General features: G+C 56.2%; 1 protein-coding gene across 1 annotated transcript; it reads left to right on the top strand.

Moving 5' to 3' along the window:
* Positions 1-3,059: 3,059 nt before the first annotated feature.
* CA6 (carbonic anhydrase 6) lies at positions 3,060-14,483 on the top strand. The gene is made up of 8 exons (XM_056125403.1): positions 3,060-3,166; positions 4,532-4,711; positions 7,147-7,295; positions 8,108-8,200; positions 9,520-9,589; positions 11,736-11,893; positions 13,616-13,742; positions 14,368-14,483. Exons 1-8 carry the CDS (start codon positions 3,088-3,090, stop codon positions 14,481-14,483), a joined length of 972 nt encoding a protein of 323 aa, XP_055981378.1. The 5' UTR covers positions 3,060-3,087.
* The last annotated feature ends 10,478 nt before the right edge of the window (positions 14,484-24,961 follow it).

A 24,961-nucleotide genomic window follows, 5' to 3' on the forward strand; every position in this document is an offset into this window, starting at 1 on the left:
TGTCTCGCCCGAGCACGGCTGAGGAGACTCTGCGTCACGGCCCAGTGGCCCCTCCGCCCACTGGCCTTTCCGTCCACTCTTCCCTATTGTCTTAGGCTACAGGTTCTTCCCCTGGTCCCGAGCTGCCCTTCCTTCCTGTTTTCCTGGGCTCCTCACTCCTAGGCTTCTTCCTTTCTTTGCCTCAAGGGACCTTCCTTCTGGAGCCCGGGTGACTCCCAGGAGAACAAAAGCTCCTTTCTCCCCTCCAGGATGGGACATTGTGAAGCAAATGGCATCGCTGTCAGTTTGTCTCACAATTGCTCAAGTCTTAGGCCCTAGAAAAACAGGCATTTAGAACAAAATCTCTTGCTCGGATGCGCTGGGGAAAGAGTCTGTGAAGGGTGAAGGGCAGCGGGCCCCGGGCTGGATGACCCGGGACGGAAACTGATCAGAGCCAACCAGGAAAAATGGACTTTCCAAACGCCAGTCCGGAACTTGGGTTCAAAGTTAATGGAAAATTTTAGGGTCAGAAGACAGCGCAGCAGGGGTGCAGGGCCTGGGGGTTACAGGACCCCCCAGGTGGTCTCCTCCCCAACATCCTGCTGCCGTGCTGACTGTCACCCAGTAACAGAGACCCCAGGTCACAGCGGGAAGTACCTGGCCCCTGGGGGCTCCAGACACCCAAAGGATGGCCCCAGGCTGGAATGGATACTCTGGGCATACCGGTTCCTGTCTCCTCTCTCTCCCTCGACCCCATCCCCTACTCCTACTCTCCTGGTAGCCCTGCAGTCCCCCCACACCCCGTCCTGGCCATGACTTTGAGGCTCCTCCTGAAGCTCCCCAGTTCGACCCCTGAGCCCAAGACCAGCGTGGGGCGGCTCATTCATTGTGTTGGTGTCTGCAGTGTTGGCGTCCCTGACCCAGCTAAAGGCCCGGCCACGCTCTCGGGGTCTCGTGGAATTGGCACAGCAGCCCTCTCAGTGGGCAGGTGGGCCCTCCTTAGCCAAGATGAGGGTGGGCTTCTGAAAACGTCCAAGAGTCCCATGAGTTAGACAAAGTTATTTTCTTTTACTTTCTCTCTTATTTTTTGCCGCAGTCAACAGTGCTCAGAGGCTACTCCTGGCTCTGTGCTCGGGGTCACTCCCGACAGTGCTGGGGTTGAGCAGCGCAGGGTGTTACACCCAGGCCTCTTGCGTGCAAAGCCAGAGCTCCCAGCCACCTCCCCAGCCTGAGCTGATCTACTCTTTCCCCCAGTGGTGTTTGGGGGCCCAAGTCCTTCATTTTTGCCTCTGGTTCCCTCACCAACTAGCTGGGTGGCATGTCACTGCCCACCTGCCCCCAGGGAGGTCATCTATCTACTGGACACAGTAAGGTCCCCTGCTGCCCACAGGACACCTCTGAGAGCTACACACAGATTTGGGGTTGAATCTGCAGGAACAAGAACTGTCATTCAGGGGCTGGAGCGATAGCACAGCGGGTAGGGGGTTTGCCCTGCACACAGCCGACCCAGGTTCAATTCCCAGCATCCCATAGGGTCCCCTGAGCACCACCAGGAATGATTCCTGAGTGCAGAGCCAGGAGTGACCCCTGAGCATTACCAGGTGTGACCCAAAAAGAAAAAAAAATGAACTGTCATTCAATCCCGTCAAAGTGGCAAGTCTGGGGGCTGGACCATAGCACAGCGGGAAAACGCGGGCCTGGCATGAAGCCGACCTGAGTCTGATCCCCGGCACCCCATAGCGTCCCCCGAGCCCTGCTAGGAGTGATCTCTGAGTACAGAGCCAAGAGCAAGCCCTGAACACCTCCGGGTGTGGGCCCAAACCAAATCAATCAATAGATCAATCAGACGGGGAGGCTGAGGCACAGAATGTCAGGATAGCTCAGCCAAGGCCATGTAGCGTGGGTGGCAGGGCAGAGGTCTGGCCATGCTGTCCCCTGGCCGTCCCGCATCTCCTGGGGGAGAGGGAGCAGCGGCAGGCAGGCAGGGGCCGGGAGGACCGTGCCCAGCCCTGCTCTCCCAGGCAGAGTGACCCTTGGTGTGTGGCCTAGTGGCCAAGCCTCGGCAGGAACCCAGCCTGCCTGTGGCCTCATTCCTGAAGGACTAGGGCTATGCTGGCCCATCAGTGGTATCGGCTCAAAAGCATCTACCTTCGGTTTCTAGGACTGCCTACGCAGGGTGTGTCGGGTCTGTGGGGGCAGGGACCTGGCCCTTTGCAGCTGTGGGGACAAATTCTCCGTGGAGGTGTGCCCCCAAGATTGGGGGGTCAGGGGTCAGCGGGTGGCTTAGGGGAGAGTAAGAACATCAGGGCTGGAGAGATAGCACAGTAGGTAGGGTGTTTGCCTTGCACGCAGCTGACCCAGGTTTGATTCCCAGCATCCCATATGGCCCCCTGAACACCACTAGGAGTAACTCCTGAGTGCAGAGCCAGGAGTAACCCCTGTGCATTGCTGGGTGTGAATCCCCCCAAGAAAAAGAACATGGACTCCCAGGTTGGGGCGTTAGTATAGCAGGGAGGGCACTGGCCTTGCACACAGCCGACCGGGGGTTCGATCCCTGGCATCCCATATGGTCGCCTAAGTATCACCAGGGGTAATTCCTGCGTGCAGAGTCAGGAGTAAGCTCCGAGCACCACCAGGAGTGACCCCTGAGCCCCACTTAGTGTGGCCCTAAACCATAGCAGATGATGTGGACCCCCAGGACTTCTCTCCCTGAGGCGGGGGGCTTGCACCACATGCCTGGCAGTGGGGGGAGGGGGTGGCAGGTAGCTGGGGATGGGCAGGACTCTGGCTGGCCAGCACGCGAGCCGAGGAAGCACCTTTGTTTGCAGATGGCTCCGTCCTACTCCCCCACCTTGGCTTCCCGCCGCTGTGGTCACCTCTGGCACAGGCCGGGGCACCCGACTCCCCCAGCCACGGCCCGCGGGAGGTGATGATGACGCGGGAGGGGGGCGCATCAGCAGTCAAGCGGAGCAGGAGTGGGCATTTGTGGGGACGTGTCATCGTGTCAATGGGCGGATCAGCCGCCAGCCCCGGTAAATTGTTATTTACAGCTCCGGAGCTTTTTAAAGAAGCGCTTCCCGCTTCGGCTGAGTCCAGTCCTGCGGCGCCATGAACACACTGGTGGCCTTGTTGTCGCTGTTCCTCCTGGAGGTGCGTGCCCAGCACGGGGCCGGATGGACCTACTCAGGTGAGCCCCGCGGGGCAGGGGCGCCCCTTCCTGCCGTCACCGCTGGTGCTCAGGGTCCTGGAGCTCCATCACCGGGTGTTCAAGTGTTCTTTCTTTCTTTCATTTTATTTTTTTGGATTTTGGGGTCACACCCAGCGATGCTCAGGGGTCCCTCCTGGCTCTGCACTCAGGAATCACTCCTGGTGGTGCTCGGGACCCTATGGCATGCAGGGATGGAACCCAGATTGGCCGTGTGCAAGGCAAACGCCCTCCCAGCTGGACGATTGCTCCAGGCCCGTGTTCTAGTTTTCTGAGTGCATGGAGAGCACCCAAACGTGCCCCTTAAAGGAGAAGAGGCTGTGGTGTCCCCCAACCCCGCCACCAGGGACTGCTGCTTCATCATAGGTTTTGGCTTTAACTCCCTGCCTGTAGATTGCTGCAGGGAGTGTCAGAGCCCGGATTTGCACAGGTGGAAGGTGAAATGGTGGAGCTGATCTTTAGGGTCTTCCTGGGACACAGGGCACCTGCCGGGGTTTGCTGCTGCAAAGCACTGAAACTCCCCCCCAAGAGCCACCGCTCTGGCCCAGGCCCCATGCACTGGCCTCCAGGAGACCCAAACGGGCACTGCCCCCAGCCCACTCGGCCCACCAGAGCCATTGAATGCAGGTGCTGACCCCATCATGATGGAAGACAGGACGGCCGATTCCATGGGGGTGGACTCGGACCCCGTCCCCGTGCAGGGCAAGAAGGCCTGCTGCATCCTGCTTGTCCCAGGCTCCAGGGCGTGGTGCAGGGGCCCTGGTGCCAGAGTTGGGTGGTTGCGGTCAAGCCTGCTCTATCCAGGGCGTCAGCCTCAGCCAGGGGAGCCCCCTTCAGGCAAAGGCCATGTCAAGGAAGTCAGGGACATGGGACCGGCCGTGCAGGGAGAATGAACAGTCCAGCCATGTGGGTTTCTGTCCCATCCAGTTAGGCAGCTGCTGAGCCTGTAGACTTTCTGGAAAGCTGGCACAGCACAGCAATGTGTCTTTTGGGGACACTTGGGTCACACCTGGTGATGCTCATGGCCTCCTCCTGGCTCTAAACTCAGGAACCCCTCCTGGGGGTGCTCAGGGTACCATATGGGTTTTGCCGGGGATCAAACCTGGGTCGGCGGCATGATAGGAAAGCGCCCTCCCCACTGGACTACCTCTGACCCCTCTTCTGGGGACACTTGAGTCCCCCCCTACTGGGAGGGGCTCCAGCCTCTGAGTCCCCAGAGGGGCCAAGCTGGTGGCGTCTGGTCTGGGTTCCCGATGGGCGGGGGGTGGCTCAGAGGCACAGCAGGTAGGGGCACCTGGGAGGGGTCTCGGCTGCCGCAGTGCCAACCAGAACTCTCTCCTGTCCCAGAGGGGTCCCTGGATGAGGCGCACTGGGCCAGGGAGTACCCCGACTGCGGGGGCAGGAAGCAGTCACCCATCAACCTGCAGAGGAAGAAAGTGCGGTACAACCCCAACCTGCAGCCCCTGAAGCTGACTGGCTATGGGGCCCAGGAGGGACCGTTTTCCATGACCAACAACGGCCACACAGGTAAGGTGCTGGCGGGGGCACCCTATGCTCTGGCTCCCCCAAGTGCGAGGGAGCCCGGCACGGGGGATGCACTCAGGAGGGCCGTGAGCGTGGCACCCGGTCAGGTCCGCAGCAGGCAGAGACGGTCAGGTTTGAGCCTTTGTCAGCTTTCAGGCCCCGTGGCTCCCTCTGGCCACTGCCAGCCGTGCAGGGGCAGCGCGGGCCGGGGTCGGGGTCTTGGCGGAAGGAGGACCGTTCAGCTGTGCCGTTCAGGGGGAATGAACTGCTAATCGAGAGCAGTGACCACCAGGAGACGGGGCTGGCGCCTTTGCCCGAGGCTTGTCCACCCTGGCGGCAGAAGCAGGCTCAGGGAGTGGCCCTGGTCCTGGGGGCCTCCACAGAGAGGGATGGGGGGACGCCCCCAAACTTGGATGCTCTGTGTGAACTCAGGGCGCCCCGTTCCTTAGTCCCGGCTGTCTCTCCCGAGTGCACTGACCTGAGCGGCCGGCAGGGGGCGCCCATTGCCCTGTGCGCTGGTCAGCGCTCCTGCCGCCTTGAGTCTGATGCGCTCAGAGCACTCAGGAGGGAGGCCCAGGGCCCCTCCGAGTCCCCCAGGGCCAGCGAAAGCGGCTGATAAGATTTTTTTCCCTCCTATTAAAGGGGCAAGGGACAGGCGTCTTGGAGACCCCCCCCCCACTTTGGAAGTCTGCGCTGGGCACGGCCTCCTTCTGATTCCCCAAGTGGGTCACCTCCTTAGGCGTCAGGAGAAAAAAGGCTTCATCATTTTATTTATTTATTTATTTATTTGCATTTTGAGGCACACCCAGCAATGCTCAGGGGTTACTCCTGGCTTTGCACTCAGGAATTACTTCTGGCAGTGCTTGGGGTACCATATGGGATACCAGGGATCGAACCCGGGTCGACGGCGTACAAGGCAAACACCCTACCCGCTGTGCTATCGCTCCGTCCCCAATTTTATTTTTTATCTTTCTTTTTTTTCTTTGGAGCCCACTCCCACCAATGTTCAGGGGTTACTCCTGGCTCTGCTCTTGGGAATTACTTTTGGCGGTGATCAGGGACCATATGGCATGCCAGGGATTGAACCCGGGCTGGCCGTGTGCAAGACAAACACTCCACCGCTTGTACTATCTCCCCAGCCCCAAGGCTTTGTAATTTTAACTGCAAACGCTTAAAAAATTTAGAGGCTGGAGTGATAGTACAGCAGGTAGGGTGCTTGCCTTGCACGCGGCCGACCTGGGTTCGATCCCCAGCATCCCGTATGGTCCACGGAGCACCGCCAGGAGTGATTCCTGAATAGAGCCAGGAGTCACCCTTGAGCATTTCCAAGTGTGGCCCCCAAACAAAACAAGACAAAAAAGAAGGAAAGAAAATGCTCTTTCCAAGAGCTGCCGTCAATGGCCGAAACAGAAATACACTTTGTGACTGGGACAAGCATGGCCTGTCCCTTCCCAGGTCCCAAGCAATGCCCTCGGGGGTGGTTTTATTATTATTATTTTTGCTTTTTGCTTTTTGGGCCATACCTGGTGATGCTTTTTGGACCAGACCCGGCGATGCTCAGGGTTACTCCTGGCTCTGCACTCAGGAATTACTCCTGGTGGTGCTCAGGGAACTGTCTGAGATGCCGGAATTGAACCCGGGTTGGCCGCATGCAAGGCAAGCGCCTTACCTGCTGTACTATAGCTCCGACCCCCCAGGGATTCTTTTCTGTCCCTCTTCGTTCTAAGGCTGAGCGGGGAAGGGAAGCTCTGCTTCCCTCAACTCAGCTCTCTCTGCACTGCTCATGGTCAGTACTTCAGGCCCCGTACCCAGAGCCCGGGCTCTCGCTTGGTGAAGACCAGCCGTGCCCACCGTGCAAAGTACCCACCGTGCCCACCGTACAAAGCAAAGTACCCCCCGCCCCTCCTGCACCTGGCCCGCCCGCCCCAGCCCTCCCGCCGCTCAGGGCCAGACAGGAAGGAAACCCCTCAGAGATGCTTCCTGGGACAGGGGGCATGGCTGTGGGCTGGGCTGGTTCTAGAAGGTCCTGTGGGAGGACGGTGTTTGCCGAAGCCTGGAGGACCTTCCCAAAGTCTCTGGGTGGCCTTACTGACAGCTCTCACTCAGAACGCCCCCCGGTGCCCCTCCCCGGCGAAGGCCCTAAGCAAACCCCACAAATAAGACTCTGGTTTTCACACCCATGGCCTCTTCAGGGCCCTGCCCTGCGGTCAGCAACTGGAGCTGTGTGGGTCCTGCCTGGCATTGGGGGGGGCGGGTGTTGGCACAGATGCCAATGCCACCATTCCCTGCCCCCTCCCCCCGGCCCCGCCACTGCGGGCAACTGTCACCCCTCTTGGCTGGCGGCCCTCCTGGAAGCGTTTGGAGCCAGGCTCCCCCAGAGGCACAGACAGGGCCCTATCCCTGCATCTCACACCCATGCCCGGCACGTTTGCCCCCAGTGCAGATCACGCTCCCCCACACCATGCGGCTCATGACCTCCGACGGCTCCGAGTTCATCGCCCAGCAGATGCACTTCCACTGGGGTGGCGCATCCTCTGAGATCAGCGGCTCTGAGCACACCGTGGACGGCAGGAGACACGTGGCTGAGGTACGTGGGCTGGGTCCCCAGGAATGCGCGTCCCCTCGACACCCCCCCACCCCGAGTCACTTTTCTGAGTGATGGGAGGGACGCAGTCAGGGTCCCTGAGGCTGATTAGGTTTTTTTCTCCCCGTCTTGATCCCTGAAAGCTGCGTGTCAGGGTTTCGGGGGCTTGGGGGGAGATCTGGGCCTTTGGGGTTTCAGCAAGGCTGCCGGGGGTACATGTGTCTTTAGGTTTAGCTGGATTTCTGTGTCAAGTTTTCTGGGGTCTTTTTCTTTTTTTCTTTTTTTAAAAGAGATTTTTTTTTTTTTTGGCTTTTTGGGTCACACTTGGCAATGCACAGGGATTGTTCCTGGCTCTGCACTCAGGAATTACTCCTGGTGGTGCTCAGGGAACCATATGGGATGCTGGGAATCGAACCCGGGTTGGCTGCATGCAAGGCAAATGCCCTTCCCGCTGTGCTATATGGCTCTGGTCCCTGGCGTCTTTTTCTTGCTTAACTCTCTCCAAAGGTTAAACTCAGGTTGAGGTACGGGGGGCCTGCCCACTCTCTGGGGACCCTAAAGAGCCCACAGTCCTCCTTTCATCCAGCTGGACCCTGACCGTTTATCTGTAGGAGGAAAAGTGGGGACTCTTGTCAAGTGCCCCCCAAACCCCACACACGCCCCTTCCACTCGGAGAAGTTTCTGGTCTTGGCAGATGGCTGAGTGCAGACAGGAAAAAGGAAAGGGGGGCGGGTGCCCATCTGGATCTCCCAGGAAGTGTCTTTCCTTCCTGAAGCTACACCATGAGCCCCCTGACCGCTCACTTCCCCCCACAGGTGCACGTGGTTCACTACAACGCAAAATACCAGAGCATGGAGGAGGCCCAGAGCGCTCCCGACGGCTTGGCGGTGCTGGCCGCGGTCTTCAAGGTAGGCCGAGCCTGGTGCTGGGTGCAAGGGGACCTACCTACAAGAGGGGCCTCTTGCTTCCCTGCTCACCTGTGTCTGAGCTCGCCATTCGCCTGAACCGGCCACGTGGGTGCTCTGGGGGGGCCCAGCGGCAGCTCAGCGGCTGGGACTTGGGGTGAAAATAGTGTGAGCCTGTATGCTCCTTGCACCCACTCGTGCCCTCCTAACTCGATCAGAAAGTATCTGGTCGGGTGGCCGTGGATCACTGGCAGCTCTGCGGCCTAGGAGGAAGGGGAGACTCGATTAGGGGCACGGTGAAAAGCCCAAGCTTAGAGGGACGGCTTTCCGCTTCTCCCCATTGAGAATGATGCTTGCTGTGGGTTTGTGGTACATGACTTTGACTATATTGAGGAAAGTTCCTTCAATGGACAGTAGGCACAAGGCCCGGGGAGATTGCTCCATAGTTGGGAGCCTGCCTCATGAGCTGGGGGAGAAGGCGGCTGGGATAGAGAAGGAATCAGTAAGTCCATGATGGTTGGAGGGATCTCTCGGGACGGGAGATTTGTGCTGAAAGTAGATAAAGGACCAAACCTCTCAGTATCTGTATTGCAAACCATAGCACTGTAGCACTGTCCTCCCTTTGTTCATCGATTTGCTCGAGCGGGCCCAGTAACGTCTCCATTCTTCTTACTGTGTTTGGCATATCGAATACGTCACGGGTAGCTTGCCAGGCTTTGCCGTGCACCGAGATACTCTCGGTAGCTTGCCGGGCTCTCCTAGAGGGGTGGAGAAATTGAACCTGACTCAGCCAGGCCAGCCACGTGCAAGGCAAATGCCCTACTCACTGTGCTATTGCTTCAGCCCCTGAACAGAGGCCTTTACGGCAGAGGCAGCTTTTCTGCTATGAAGTGGCAGCGTTCACGGGAACAGCGGCAAGATGCGGTCATGGGCAGGAGGGAGCCACTTTGCTCTGGATACATGTCCTGCCTTTGCAGAGCAGAGAACAATGAAGGGCGCCGGGGGCCAGTCACCCTCATGCCAGGGCCTTTGGCTGGCACACGGGGCCCTCACCAGCCCGCGGGGAATCTTTATGGCTCGTGAGGGTGCGTGAGTTACCCACGAGCTCCTTTCCCGGGAGCTGCCAGGGACTTCCGCTCTTGCTCTTCTGCACGAGGCCGGGAGGCTGGGTAGTTGGTGCCAAAGAGCAGCCGGATGGTCCCCCCTCCTGCGGCCCTTGTCGCGGTTCTTCCATTGCCATAGCACCAAGGCACAGGTTAGCAGCGGTTTCCTGGGAGGTTCATTCCTCACGGGGGCTGACTGCTGTTGTGCTTCTCCTCCAGATCAAGGAATACAGTGAAAACACTTACTACAGCAGCTTCATCTCTCACCTGCAGGAAATCAGGTACCCAGGTAAGGGCTGGGGCAGGCTGAGGAGGGAACATGCTCGAGCTGGAGGCGGGGGAGCTTCTGGGAAATGGATCCTACAGTCTGTCCTGTCACCGGAGGCTGATGCCTGCAGCCTCAGGAAAGTCTCCCAATGACAGCTCTTGGGCACAAGGACAGCTGAGACCCCGGGGCACCAGGACAGCTGAGTCCCCCAGGGCACAAGGACAGCTGAGACCCCAGGGCACGAGACAGCTGAGTCCCCCAGGGCACAAGGACAGCTGAGACCCCAGGGCACAAGGACAGCTGAGACCCCAGGGCACGAGACAGCTGAGTCCCCCAGGGCACAAGGACAGCTGAGTCCCCCAGGGCACAAGGACAGCTGAGACCCCAGGGCACAAGGACAGCTGAGACCCCGGGGCACCAAGACAGCTGAGACCCCAGGGCACAAGGACAGCTGAGACCCCAGGGCACGAGACAGCTGAGTCCCCAGGGCATGAGGACAGCTGAGTCCCTCGGGGCACCAGGACAGCTGAGTCCCCAGGGCATGAGGACAGCTGAGTCCCCCAGGGCGTGAGGACAGCTGAGTCCCCCAGGGCGTGAGGACAGCTGAGTCCCCCAGCTCATGCTCTCCAGGGAGCAGGACCGATGCTGGCCCTGGCTGGTGTTCTCAGTGTCCCAAATGCCTTCTCACTTTTTTTTTTTTTTTTTTTGCTTTTTGGGTCACACCCGGCAATGCTCAGGGGTTACTCCTGGCTCATGCACTCAGGAATCACTCCTGGCGGTGCTCGGGGGACCATATGGGATGCTGGGAATCGAACCTGTGTCGGCCATGTTGGCTGCGTGCAAGGCAAATGCCCTACCTGCTGTGCTATTGCTCCAGCCCCTGCCTTCTCACTCTTGACTTGAGAACTGTGTCAGCATTGGGCACCCCTCTTTGGCCACTCCAGTTGACAGTGCCCCCAATTCACCTCAAGGTCACTGGACCAGCTTCCTCCTCGGGGCTCACCTCTCCCCACCCCGCCCAGAACCCCCCACCATCCTCCTACCCGCTCGCCAGAGCCCCACACCCTGCACCCCGCCACCCCTCCACTCTCCCGGAGTCAAGCCCTGGCCCAGGAACCCAGCCCGGAGCCTGGAAGCACAGTCTCTGCACAGAACCCAGAGAAGGTCATAGCTGGGGACCGTCCCTCTGGGCTGCCCACTGCCCAAGCATGTGCTTCCACCACCGCTCTCTTTTCACCACTCAGAGCACCAAGTGTTCATAAGAAGAAGCAAAGCAGAGCTCAGCAGAGCTCCACGTGTTTGGCTGGTCAGCCTCTGCTCCATTGACAGGAGTTCACCAGGAACTCTCTAGACCCCTCTAGAATCTTCTGGCTAGACTCTGGCATGGTGGAGGTTTCTGTAACTGTGTGGAAGCCCCTTTGCCTGCACCTACCTCTGGCTGGGCCCAGGGTCAGCTCCTGCCGAGAGCTGATTCTGCCTTTCACAAGAGCCCAAACCACAGCATTTTATTTTTGCTCTTATTTTTTTCCTCTTGGCTACACCTGGCAGTGCTCAGGGCTTACTCCTGGCTCTGTGCTCAGGGGTCATTTCTGGCAGTCTCGGTGTGCCCCGGGATGGCACCCAGGTCAGCTGCACGCAAGGCAAGCGCCCTACCTGCCGTGCTATCTCTCCAGCCCCCGTTTTGTTCTTTTTTGAGGGCGCTTACCCAGAGCTTCTTGGGGTGCTGATGAATTCTTTCACACATAACAAGTCCCACAACAGAGACGTTACTGGGCCCACTCGAGCAAATCGATGAACAACGGGAGGACAGTGCTACAGTGCATCATTACATATTTGCTCTGTGATGGTGATGATGGCCCCAATGGCACAAGCCCAGCACGCGTGTCCTCCGGCTGGGCGGATGCCCCACTCGCTCCACAGTGCCCCTTGGCCCTCCCGGCAAGTCTCTGCTCTTCACCCACAAGGAGGCAGCCTTGCAGGGGCCAGAACCTCGTCATAGAGGGAGGCCGCCTCCCCCGAGACTCCAAAGCCCTTCCCAGGAAGCAGAAAACTGGGGGTGTTTTCCAATAGGCCACGTTTTGGTTATTCTGCTTAGACCAGGAGGTTCGGACACGGAGGGGCTCAGTTTATCCTGCTCCCCGCTCTTCACCTCTGTCTCCTCTGTCAGGACAAAGCACCGTTCTGAAGAACCTGGACATCGTCGACATGTTGCCCGAGAACCTTGAGAACTACTACACCTACCACGGCTCGCTCACCACACCCCCCTGCACCGAGAACGTCCTCTGGTTCATGCTGAAGGATGAAATCCTGATCTCCAAAGCTCAGGTAATCCAGAGCGCCACTTCATCAGACTCCCCTCGTGACGACCCGGTGAGCAAGAGAGCCCCCCCTAAACTCCCCGATGCCAGCCCTGGCTCCTGGGTTAGCCACGGGGCAGCACCGCTGTGCCACAGAAGGTGCCACTGACCACAGGTGCTGTGGCGGAGAAGGGCAAACTGAGCCAGCCCGGAATCCATCCTCATCCCATCGGTGACTTCACACAAGAAGAACCACGTCCTAACTGCCCCTTTATCTTTGAAACTGTAAACACTGTGATTTGCGAGGTTGTTCACAATACAATTGTTTCGGCTATTCAGTGCTCCAACCCCAACCCCACCCCCAGTGTGACCTTCCCTTCACCATTGTCCTCAAAGTTTTACGTGCTCCCAAGCCTACCCCCTTAGCAGACACAAAATAATTTACTTTGTATTATTTCTTACAACAAAATGGCAATTGAATTTTGATGCACAGGAGTTACTTCTGGCTCTGCACTCAGGAATGACTCTTGGCAGTGCTCGGGGGGACCATATGGGATGCTGGGAATTGAACCTGGATCGGCCGCGTGCAAGGCAAACACCCTACCTGCTGGGCTATTGCTCCAGCCCACAATTGGAATTTTTTTTTGTTTTTGTTTTTGGGTCACACCCAGCGATGCACAGGGGTTACTCCTGACGCTGCACTCAGGAATTACTCCTGTGGTGGTGCTCAGGGGACTATATGGGATGCTGGGAATCGAACCAGGGCCGGCCGCGTGCAAGGCAAATGCCCTACCTGTTGTGCTATCACTCCAGCCCCAAGTGAGATATACTTTTGTAAACTCCAAAACCCCCAAATAAATTAAAATAGATTCTTTTTATTTTTGGGCCACACCCAGTAGTGCTCAGGGGTTACTCTTGACTCTGTATTCAGGAATAATTCCTGGGGGCTCAGGGGCTATTTGGCATACCAGGGATCAAACCTTGATTGACTGTGTGCAAGGCAAGTGCCCTCCCTGCTATACTATTACTCCAACCCCCAAATATTTCTTTGGGTTTTTTTTTTTGTTTAACTTTTTTATTGAACCACTGTGGGACAGAGCATTACAAAGCCGTTCAGGATTGGCTTTCAGTCATGGAGTATTCCAACACCATCCCTCCACCAGTGTGCATTTCCTAGCACCAATGTCCCCAGGTTCCTTCCCATTATACCCCACCCCCGGCCTGACTCTATGAGATTTGTCAGTCTCTCTCTCTCTCTCTCTCTCTCTCTCTCTCTCTCTCTCTCTCTCTCCCCCCCCCCCCTTCCCACTCTCTTTCTCTCTCCCACCCCACAATATTGATACTGAAAGGTTCAAATATTTTTTGTTTTGTTTTTGGTCCATACCTGGTGATGCTTGGGGATTACTTCTGGCTCTGCTCTCAGAAATTACTCCTGGTGGTGCTCAGGGGATGCTGAGGATCAAACTTAGGTCGCTGCGTACAAGGCAAATGCCTGCCCTGCTGTACTATCACTCTGGTCCCCAATTGCTTTTTTTCTTAAACTTCTCATTTCCCGGGGCCAGAGAGCTAGTACAGCAGGCAGAGGGTTTGTCTTGCACGTGGCAGACCCAGATTGGATTTCTGCCACCGTCTTTGCAACAGCTGAACTCTGAGCCGGCCCTCTCTGTTTCCATCATCATTCACTCATGTTGCCTGCAGATGTTCTACGTTTATTTTCTGTTTTTTAAATTTTATTTGTTTTCACTTGCAGATTATGAAGTTAGAGAATACCTTGCTGGATCACAATAACAAGACCCTCCACAATGATTACCGCATGACCCAGCCCCTGTACGAGAGGGTCGTGGAGGCCAACTTCGAGTACTTCCCCTCCGATCCAGGTGGCATCCACTCTCCTTTACTTATTGGTTTACTTGCGTGTGTGTGTTTGGGTTTTTGTTTTTGGGCTACAGCCGGTGGTTCTTGGGGCTTCCTCCAGGCTCTGAGCTCCGGGACCACTCCTTGTGGGGCTCAGGGGACCCTCTGGGGTTCCAGGGGTCCATCCCCCTGTGTGCAAGCCAAGTGCCCCACCAGCTGTGCTCCTGCTCCGGCCCCCTCTTGCAGTTAGTCTTTTGCAAGTGTTTGACTCCTGTTCTTCTCTGAGCGGGTTCCTGGCCCCTGGAAGGGAAGGAGACTCATGGAAACTGTGTTTGTGTATGTGTGTGAGGTGAGGGGTGCAGAGTAGCTTGTCTAGCCAGAGCTATGGCAGAGGGGGTTGGGGGGACTGTGTGGAAGGAAGAGCAGAGGCTGGCCCTGGAGGAATTCACAACCTACCCAGCCAGGGCCAGGCCCCGCGGGAAACAAGTCATAACTTCCAGATGCTCTTGGAAGACTAGAAGCTCCAGGTCCACCTTAGCCAACTCAACTCAGATTATTTCCTACCACAAACTGCCCCCAGCCCCCCAATGCCATGTCTGAAGGGGGCATTGACCAGAGACCCCCTCCTCTTCTCCTTCTCCGTTCCAGAGCTACGGATCCAGGCATTCTTTAAAAAGGTGACGCTTTTAATCCAAGAATCACTTGGAGAGGGAAATGCCAAGACAGAGAAGTCGAAAAAGGCCAAGAAGCACAAGCATCACTGAGCCAGCCGCGGGGTCCCCCGCAGCCCCCCCCCACCATGCCCGTCAGGCTGGTTGATCTGTCTGACTGTCCTTCCGAATGAGGCGATAATAAAATCACTTTGGGAATTTGTCATTTAAAATCATGTTTCTGTTCTGTCCCTCAGTTTCCCCTCCAATCTCTGTCCCAAGGAACGCAGGTGGACAGATGGGGCTGGAAGACAGGTCAGGAGCGAGGGGAGTGTGACCCCCCCCAGAAATGGGAGGGGGAGGGAGGAGGAGAGTCCTGGAGCATGGAGGGGCCCCCAAGGGGTCTATGGACACAGACCCTCAGACCAGCTCCCACAAGATCCTGCTGGCCTCTGCAGGATGACACAGTGGAGACCTTAGTTCCACCAGAACCGCCTGAGAGGTCTTGGAGCTTCAGGGGGGGTGGCAGGGTGCCCCACCCAGAAGTGGCAGGACCCCACACATGCTGTCTCCCAGGGCGACCCCCACCCTGATGCACCACCACCTGCAGACAGACCAGCAGAACAAGCCCTCCAGTGAGCCCTGGTGAGCCCTGGGTTCACAGGGAACACGCAGAAAGGAACCGTCTCCAGGCTCCTTTTTAAATTATTTTTATTTATTTTTTTGCCTTTTGGGTCACACCCGGCAATGCTCAGGGGTTCCTCCTGGTTCTGTACTCAGAAATTACTCCTGGCAGTGCTCAGGGGAGCATATGGGATGCCAGGAATCGAACCCAGGTCAGTCGTGAGCAAGGCAAACGCCCCACCCGCTGTGCTATGGCCCCAGCCCCTCCAGGTTGCACTTCCCAGTTGGTCAGATCTGTGCTGCGGGCAGGCGCGCTCCTGCATCTGCTGCTGCAGTGACGGGAGGTGAATGCAGGGAAGAATCTACTCATGTTCTCAGCCCCAGGCAGGCAGGAGGGCGAGAGGCTGGCTGTGAGTGGCTGTCAGGTGCTGGGCAGGAAGGTGGGTGGGGGAACCAGGGAGTGGACTTGACTTTGGAGCCTTGGGTTTCATATCATTATCAAACAAATTAAATTTGGGCCGGACCCAGACTACAGCAGGTAGGGCGCTTGCGTTGCCTGTAGCCGACCTGGGTTCAATCCGCAGCATCCCCCTAGGGTCCCCTGAGAACTATAGTTCCTGAGTGCAGAGCCAGGAGCAATCCCCGAGTAATGCCGGGCATGACTCCCCAAACAAAAACAAAACGTAAAATGAGGTTCAAAAAATTTAATTTTGGGCCGGAGTGATAGTACAGTGGGTCGGGTCTTTGCCTTGTATGCGGCTGACCCGAATTCGATCTCTGGCATCCCATAGGGTCCCCTGAGCACAGAGCCAGGAGTAACCCCTGAGCATCACTGGGTGTGACCCAAAATGCAAAAATAAATAAATAAAAATTTAATTTTAATCCCTAAAGCGTAAACACAGGGACTAGGGGAGAGCGGAGAACAGGAAGGTGTGGGCCTTGCTTAGGGCCTTGCTTCCATGCCGGCACTACAGATGGTTTCCCGAGCCTGCCAGGAGTGAGGCCTGAGCACAGAGCCAGGAGCCAACCCTGAAAACCACCAGGTGTGCCCCACCCGCCGCCAGGTGGAAACAGAAGGAACCAGAACCTTGAGTAGGAGGCTCTTAACACCCTGAAAAGACTCTTCCAGGCTTCCTTCCCTTCCCCTTGCCGTGGGGGCGTGAAGGTGCAGCCTTGCTCCGGCTCACCTGTGGGGCGGTGTCGGGGCTGGAACTTCTGGCAAAGCAGGTGTTCTACCGCTGGGCCATGTCCCTGCGCTCCCCAGAGACCTTAGAGACAGCATTTTTAATGTCTCTCCGGAAGGACATGGAGGATGTGGAGAATTGCAAACATCCAGCAGTACTGGGGAATCTCACTGGTAACAATATTGCTATTGTTTTGACACAGTGCCTGCGATTAGGCTTTTGCTATTAGCAATAAGTAAACAGTGTGTTTCACAAGATGTTCAGTATAGAAAAACAAAGATCTAAAACCCACAAAGAGCTTAAGTCAAAGCTCTACATCATGCATTTAAATTTGATAAGTCAGTATGAACTTAGATATTTGTTTTCCCTTGGAAGGAGGAGAGAGGGAGGGAGAAGGGGAAAGAAGAGAACGAGAGAGGACAGAGGGACACAGGGAGGGAGAGAGGGAGAGGAGGAAGGAGAAAGGAGAAAGAGAAGGGGGGGAGAAAAGTGATGGAAACTGGGCATGTTGGTGACATTGGTGGTGGGAAATGTACACCGGTGAAGGAACAGGTGTTGGAACATATATGACTGAAACCCAATCATGAACAACTCTGTAACTTTGTATCTCACTGTGATTCCATTAGAAAAATAAAAACTAAAAGGTCACTAATCTCCACAAAAAAAGAAGAAAGGCTTAACCCCAGGGAATGATCGCTGGCTCAATACTACTTCCCTCTCTCAGGAACCAGTGCAGGGAAATGAACACACAGGCTGGGGCCAGAGTGATAGGACAGCAGGGAGGGCATTTGCCTTGCACACGACTGACCCGAGTTCGATCCCCAACATCCCATATGGTCCCCTGAGCACCGCAAGGAATAATTCCTGGGCAGGAATTACTGGCAGAGCCAGGAGTAACCTCTGAGCATCACTGGATGTGACCCATAAAAAGCAAACATACAAATAAAAACACAGGATAAGTTGCTGGAGCGATAGCACAGCGGCTAGGGCGTTTGCCTTGCATGCGGCCGACCCGGGTTCGATTCCCAGAATCCCATATGGTCCCCTGAGCACCGCCAGGAGTAATTTCTGAGTGCAGAGCCAGGAGTAACCCCTGTGCAATGCCGGGTGTGACCGAAAAAGAAAAAAAAAAACACAGGATAAGCAGGAGCTGGCTCTTCAGACCAGAGATCAGGAAAGCAGAGATAAGCGGAGTATCCCAGACACACAGACCATCCTGAAGAGGGTCCTGAAACAACTTAAGGACCAAAAGAAAAATCTCACAAAAGGAATGACAATGGCAAATGATTAAGATCTACCAAATATATAAAAATATATGGGTTTATCATGGTACTAAAAAGAAAAAGAGGGGCTGGAGCGATAGCACAGCAGGTAGGGTGTTTGCCTTGCATGCGGCCAACCCGGGTTGAATCCCCGGCATCCCATATGGTCCCCCAAGACCCAGGAGTAATTCCTGAGTGCAGAGCCAGGAGTGACCCCTGAGCATCCCTGGGTGTGACCCAAAAAGGCAAAAAGAAAGAAAGAAAGAAAGAAAGAAAGAAAGAAAGAAAGAAAGAAAGAAAGAAAGAGAGCCTGAAGGAGAGTACAGTGGACAGGCCACTTGCTGGCACCGGCTAATCTGGTTTGATTCCCAGAACCCCATATGGTTCCCCAAGCCCCTCCGGGAGTGACTTCTGAGCACGGAGTCAGGAGCAAGCCCTGAGCACTGCTGGGTGTGGTCCAAGAAAAAAAGAAAGAAAACTCATTGGTCGCTTTATTTTTATTTATTTTCCAAGCCTCACGCATGAAGGAACCGGCCGAGGAACCCAGGTGTGTGGGACCCAGGGCTTAGATCTCCAAGCCTGCTCGGATTGGGACTGGGGTCTCCTCCACCCAGATCCAGATGCCCCATCTTCCAATATGTAGGCATTACACCCACTAACGGCCCCCAGTGCTGTGTAATCCCATCAATGGCCAAGACCCAGAGACTATAAAACCCTGCTCCCGGAAGTGCACGGCTGCATTTTCAGCTGTGCGACGTCTTACCATCTAGTTCTTACTGTGGAGAACCTGGCAGGCTACCAAAAGTATCCTGCCCACACGGAAGAGTCTGGCAAACTCCCCGTGGCGTAATTCAATATGCCAAAACCCAGTAACAATTACGGGTCTCATTCTCCTGACCCTGAAAGAGCCTCGAATGTGGCACTTTTAAAAAATCTCAGGACTAGGACGAAGGTGACGTTACTGGGGCCTGCTCGAGGCAATCGAACAACAGGAAGACAGTGATACAGTGATTTATTTGGGTCACACCCAGTGATGCTCAGGGGTTACTCCTGGCTCTGCACTCAGGAATTATCCTGGCAGCACTCAGGGGACCATATGGGATGATGTGGGATCGAACCTGGGTCGGCAGAGTGCAAGGCAAATGCCCTCCCCACTGTACTATCACTCCAGCCCACTCATTGGTCACTTCAGACACTGCTGGGAGGCCAAATCTTATTCCGTGATTGGCAAATTGGGGAGAAATATTGGTTCTGCTTTTACTATCCACACTATAATTCAGAGTCACTCCCTAGTTGCCTGTGGCTCGTGTGTCAAATAGCCACAAACTGAGTGGCTTAAAAATCCAGAAATAGGGGCTGGAGTGATAGCACAGCGGGTAGGGCGCCTGCCTTGCACACGGCCGACTCGAGTAGATTCTCAGAATCCCATATGGTCCCCTGAGCACTGCCAGGAGTGACTCCTGAGTGCAAAGCCAGGAGTAACCCTTGAACATCGCCAGGTGTGACCCAGAAAGAAAAAAAATTCAGAAGTAGGCTGCAGAGAGAGTTTGGCAGGCTGAACATGTGCTTTGCATACAGGGACCCAAGTTTGATCCCCAGCACTGCTGGGTCCTCGGCTACTATCCCCGAACGCAGAGCCAGGAGAGGTCCCTGAGCACTGACAGGCGTGGTCCCAGAGTACAGCAAAACCAAACAAACTGGGCAGGGGAGCTAGTACATGTGTTGTGGGCACATACTTCGCCTGCCTGGGGCCTGCGCGGCCTCGTGATCATCACTGGATGTAGCAGAGACCCCGAGTACTGCCCATTGTGGTTCTAGAGGGCCCTGAGCACCCGTGGGCCCGGCGCGAGCCTGGTGGTCCCTGGTCATGGGTCTTGAACAGCTCTGCCACCTCAGGCCACTGTACTGAGCTGTTTGGCCTGGTGGGCCGAGAAGTGCCAGGAATGGCCCCAGTGGCCCCGAACACTGTTTGGCAGTACCCCAACAAAAAACAAAAACAAAAAAAACTAAATAGGAACAATTTTTTACTGTTTGGAAGCCAGAGCGGGCTGTGAAGGTGAGGGGTAGCCTGACTCCAGCCTGGCCTGGGTGCTGGGGGGCTCCTTCCCACGCCCTCTTGCTTCTGAGGCTCTTACACGCCTCGGCTTGAGGCCACATCTCTCCCATCTCTGCCTCTTCTGCTCATCACCTTCTCTTCTCTCTTTTTGGCTGGTGACAGGAGTTAGTCCAGGGCCTTGCACATACGGGGCAGGTGTGCCGCCCCAGCCCTGAGTCCTGGCCCTGTTTTTCTTCTTAGTGGCCAGCACTTACCTCTGCATTTGGGGCCCTCTGGATAATCCCATTTCAACATCTTAATTTGGGGGAGGTTGGGGGCTTTAATTTTTTTTGCAGGGGACACACCCAGCGATGTTCAGGGCATAGTCCTGGCTCTGTACTCAGGGATCACTCCTGGTGGCACTTGGGGGACCATATGGGGATTGAATTGATGCCGGGGATTGAATCTGGGTCAGCCAAGTGCAAGGCAAACCCCCTACCTGCTTGTGCTAGTGGTTTTGAGAAGTCACACACCCCTCAGATTCAGCCTGTTAGCTGTCCCCTGGCCCTCTCACCAAAGTTCCACAGACGGTTCCCAGCAGGCATCTGGGTCGGTGCATTTGGGAAATAACTGAAGCAAAGTGGGTTTTGCCTGCAGGTGGGATGGGCTGAGCGGTTTCACGGGAACGTACTGCCCCCCAGTGGCTGCTGGGAGAAACCCCAGGACATGACCAGTGGCAGTGAGCCCTGAGACAGACAGCGCTGAGCCAGCTGTGTGGATTCTCGTGCCTCCCCCACCCCCCCCCCACCCCCCGCCCGGCTCCATGCTCTGCGCTCAGTGGCAGAGGGGAGTATTCCAGGGACGAGCCAGACCCCTCTTACCCACAAAGTGCTCACAGTGTCCCCCACAAGACCTGCGAGTGTCCCTGCCTTCCCCAACTCCCAAGTCACGGGGATGGACACAGACCTCTCCTCTCCACTCAGTCTGTTTTCTGACCTCTGCAATGACTTTTCACTCTCCCCATTTCCCTCCCCACCATTTTCATAGATACCCCCACCACACAGCATGTTTCCTTCTGGGCATGAAAGTTGATCTGTTGTGGTTCTTTCAAAGCTAGCTAGCTTGCTAGCTTCCTTCCTTCCTTCCTTCCTTCCTTCCCTTCTTTTTCTTTCTTTCTGTTCTTTTCTTTCCTTCTTTCCTTCTGTTTATTTGCTTGTTTGGGGACCACACCCAGCAGTGCTCTGTGGTCATTCCTGGTGGGCTCAGGGGACCCTCTGGGATACCAGGAAATGAACCCAGATCAGCCACTATAAGGCCAGCGCCCTAACCATTGCACTATCGCTCAGGGCCCCTCAAAGTTCGTTTGTTTTCCTGGGGAGATAGTACAGAGGGTATGGCACTCGCTGAGCACTGCTGAGAATGACCCCGAGCAGAATAGCCCCTGAGCACTGGTGAGTGTGCCCCCCCCCATTGTTTTCTTGCTGCTGGACCAGTTGGCTGAGCTTCTCTGACAGAGAGGCCCACAGGGGCCTGAGCACTGCTTAGGAGTCTCTCCACTCACGCCCACAAAGTGCCACCTGACCCAGTGCAGCCAGAGTTCCCCAGAGCAGGGGTAGGGAAGGGGGAGTCTCGGCCCTCCCACAGCCACAGCTCAGTGACCCCCCGCCCCCGTGCTCGGGGAGCCAGTGCGGAGCCCGTGCAAGCCACGCGGAGCGCAGAGGGGCCCCTCTCAGGCGAGGCAGGAGGCGGGGACGCCGTCTGACCCCAAACCTCAGCAGGCTGACACGGCTGCCCGGGAGAAGCCACCGCACCGACCACTGGGCGCCTGGCCTGCGTCCACGCATGCCACCCCAAGAACCCCCCGCACCCACCTAGCTGTACGGGGCAGGGGAGAGAGCGAAGCCCCTGACCACTCGGAACTTGCTCCAAGGCCTGATGTCTCTGGTGATGTGGGGACCAGGCCTCCCGGTTCCCAGGGTCCCGTCTCCCCACCACACAACCGCCCCCAGAGTGGCTGGAGAACTTGAGTGGAAAACAGTTATCCAGGATTGCTCAACACTTCGCCACATCCACACATCCCAGGAAAATGGGCCGCAGTGTCCCCAGGTCCCAGTCTCTGTGGCCCCAGGTGAGGTGAGAAGAGGATCCCGGCTCTGTGACTCCGGGTGAGGAGAGGACCCCGGCTCTGTGGCCCTGGGTCAGGTGAGGTCCCAGCTTTGTGACCCAGGTGAGTTTGCATTTCCTGTCTGTGCAAAATGGAACCCTCTTGGCAGCCATCTGTCCCTTCATCCTGGCTGCTCTCACCGCACAGGGCCACCTGAGAGGCTCATTCGTGGCCCGTTATTGCTGAGATGTCTGTACCAGAGGAAGGGGGTCAAGTATCCGTCACCCAGCAAGGCATCTTGACATTGTCAGCACCAAAGTGGATTTTCCTGCTGGTGGGTTCTTGAGAGTTGTATGAAAGGTTTGCATGCAAACTCCAAAGGCTAAAAGTTTCCTGTATGGGTAGACGGGCCCGGACCTCCCCAAATGCCCAGGTCTCTCCTTTACCTGTTGCTGAGTCTCCCAGCTGTACCCCAGGAACTCCTGCCGCCCCGTCCCTGCTCCGTGTGAGCGGGGGAAGAGTCCTGTGTTCAGCCCCTTGTCACTGCCTGGGCATCCCGGCCCTGCCCGCGCCTGAGCCCCCCTGGGCGTCCGAGCCTTGCCTGTATTCTGCCCGTCTGGGCCTATTCTCAGCATCTCTCTGGGCGCGGCCCTACCTGATCTGGTGGCCTGCTGATGAGCGGGTCCAGAGAGAGAGAGAGAGCGTATCAGGGAGAAATGGGCCTGGGGCTCCTTTTACCTGCTGCCATATTCCCCCCCTTCCCACCACCATTCCATTATCTGTTCTGATTGACTGGCTACCTGCTCCATGAGCAAGATTTAGAGTGACTGACTAAATTCACCTGATGCCCCCCACTTCCACTCCTGCTGTGTCATTATTGTTTCCATCTGTGCTGAGGTGGGTGTTAAGCAACTAAGCACATTTTCATTTAAAAAAAAAAAGAATTTTATGTATTTATTTTTGAGGGGGTCACACCCGGCAATGTTCAGGGGTTACTTCTGGCTCTGCACTCAGGAATTACTCCTGGCAGTGCTCAGGGGACCCTATGGGATGCTGGGAATTGAACCCGGGTCGGCCGTGTGCAAGGCAAACGCCCTCCCCGCTGTGCTATTGCTCCAGCCCCTAAGCACATTTTCTTTGTGCGAACCTTTGGATGGGCATATGGGTTTTGGGAGATGAACATCACTTTCTGGGAGTGAGCCGCTGGATCCCATGGCCAAGGTTGTTTTACTTTTGAAGCCTGTGAACGGGTTTTCCAGGCACGCCCTGGGCCTTCCCGCCGCTGTGTGAGGGCTTCCAGCTTCTGCACTTTCTCCTGGGCAGGTCAGAGGAAGTCTTGTTAATTCCAGGTTCGGCCTTGTTGATTCCACGCACCTGCTGGTTCCCATCTTCCTGTCTCTCTGAAGATACATCTTTTCACAGGTGGATTGAACATCTTGGGTTTTCTTGGGAGAAGCAGCTACTAAAATCTTTAGCCCACGTTTTAATTGAGTTGTTTGCTTTCTTATTGAGCTAAGACATTTTTATTGGGGTGTAATTGACCTATAAAGTTATACTGGTTTAAGGTGTACAAGCTGCTGAGTCAATATCTGCAGACATTGTGAAATCATCCCCACAGTAAGCGCAACCACGGCCCACCACCACACCAAGCTAGCTTTTAGGATTTTCTCTCTTGCTAACCGTAAGCCTGTTCTTAGACCCAGGAGATGGTATAGCGGGTACCACCTTGCCCGCGGCTGACCCAGGCTCAACCCCCCCGGCATCCCATAGGGACCTCAAAACCCTGTCAGGCGTGTTCTGAGTGCAGAGCCAGGAGTAATCCCTGAACATCGCCGGGTGAGGCCCCAAAGAATAAAAACAAGAACAAAAGTGTAGAAGTCGGCTCTAGGGCAGGAACGATAGCAGAGCGGGGAGGGGTGCACCTTGCTCGTGCTGACCTGTGTTCGATCCCTGGCGTCACATAGGCTCCCCAGAGCAGCGCCACGAGTGATTCCTGAGCTGATCCCTGAGCGTGGTGTCCTGTCCTTCGTTGAGGCCAAGGTCCAGCCACTGCCACGCCTGCCCGCAGGGTGCCTGCATGGCTTGTGCCCCGTCCAGAGGGGCTGTGGCAGCTGGGTGCTTGTGCACATGAGTGTTGGGGTCCTGGCCAGTCGACTCCTGCACATGGGAGTATGATCCCCCGAAGTCGCCGGACTTACTCCCTGTGGGAGAGGGAGTGGGAAGGGGAGAAGCCTCTGCCCTGGCCCTCTGCTCACTGCGGGATTCCTGCCAACTGCATAGAAAGAAACCGTGAAGGAACACCAAAGAGGGGGAGAGTTGGTGGCCAAGCAGTTCTCTGCTTATTGACTCTTACACAGGGGTTTTTATGCACACAATTGGGGGGCACTCCACGCATGTATCACGCTTATCTCGTCGAGCTCAGTACAGATGGTAGTTAATGATTTGTATTCCCCAATCTCGGGGCCGGATTAATCAGCTCAGGCAAATGTGAACTGTCACGCCCCTCATCCCATTGTCTCCTCAACCAGAATGCCTGCATGTGTGGAATGCTGGGGCAAGCCCCTGGGCCCCAGTAAACAGGGCCGGCTCTTGCTATCGGGGGCAGGGGGTTTGGTCAAAGTCTCAGGCTGGCTGCTGAGACCTCAACACATGAGCACGCTCAGCCGCGCTGCCCTGCGCCCCCGACCACTGACGGCCCCTGCGGAGAATGACAGCGGCATTTCTGAAGGCCCCCCTTCCCCATTGTTGCAGGGCCCTGCCCTGAGCCTGAGACCAAGCCGGCAGGGGAGACCCTGCTGGTAGCAGATCTAGTTTGGCTCCTCGGTGTATTGCTACGGCAACCACCAAAAGTTGACCCCTGCCATGCGTCAAAGGTTCCCAGCACCCCCAGTTTTGCTAACGGGCTCACTTGAGATTTGTTTGATCAGCCTTGAAGCTTCTGTCTCTTTTATTTTTCATTTATTTATTTTTCCTTTTTGGGTCACACCCAGCAAAGCCCAGGGGTTACTCCTGGCTCTGCACTCAGGAATTACCCCTGGAAGTGCTTAAGGGACCCTATGGGATGCTGGGGATGGAACCCGGGTCAGCCGCGTGCAAGGCAAACGCCCTACCCGCTGTGCTATCGCTCCCGCTCCGGCCCCGCTTCTGTCTCTTTTAAAGACCTGGAAAAGGAGTCCCAAGAGATGAAGTGGACTGCTTGCCTAACCACCAGATAGAAAAGTGCGGATGGAAAGCAAGAGCTTGGCAGTTTCAGACTAACTGCAACTGTGAAAGCCAGAGCAAGCGGTTGCTTTTGTTTGGCTTTATTGTTGGGCCACACCCGACGATGCTCAGGGCTTACTCACAGGTCAGCACGCTCAGGGGTCACCCCAGCCAGCAGCTCA

The sequence above is a fragment of the Sorex fumeus genome, unplaced genomic scaffold, assembly GCF_029834395.1.
Source record: "Sorex fumeus unplaced genomic scaffold, SorFum_2.1 ptg000054l, whole genome shotgun sequence".
NCBI classification, from domain to species: domain Eukaryota; kingdom Metazoa; phylum Chordata; class Mammalia; order Eulipotyphla; family Soricidae; genus Sorex; species Sorex fumeus.

Bases quoted from the DNA above. Each gene is read 5' to 3' on its own strand.
- CA6 (XM_056125403.1), top strand. From the start codon at position 3,088: ATGAACACACTGGTGGCCTTGTTGTCGCTGTTCCTCCTGGAGGTGCGT. The intron at 7,296-8,107 runs GTACGTGGGCTG...TTCCCCCCACAG, and splicing joins GCAGGAGACACGTGGCTGAG to GTGCACGTGGTTCACTACAA. The intron at 11,894-13,615 runs GTAATCCAGAGC...TTTCACTTGCAG, and splicing joins TCCTGATCTCCAAAGCTCAG to ATTATGAAGTTAGAGAATAC.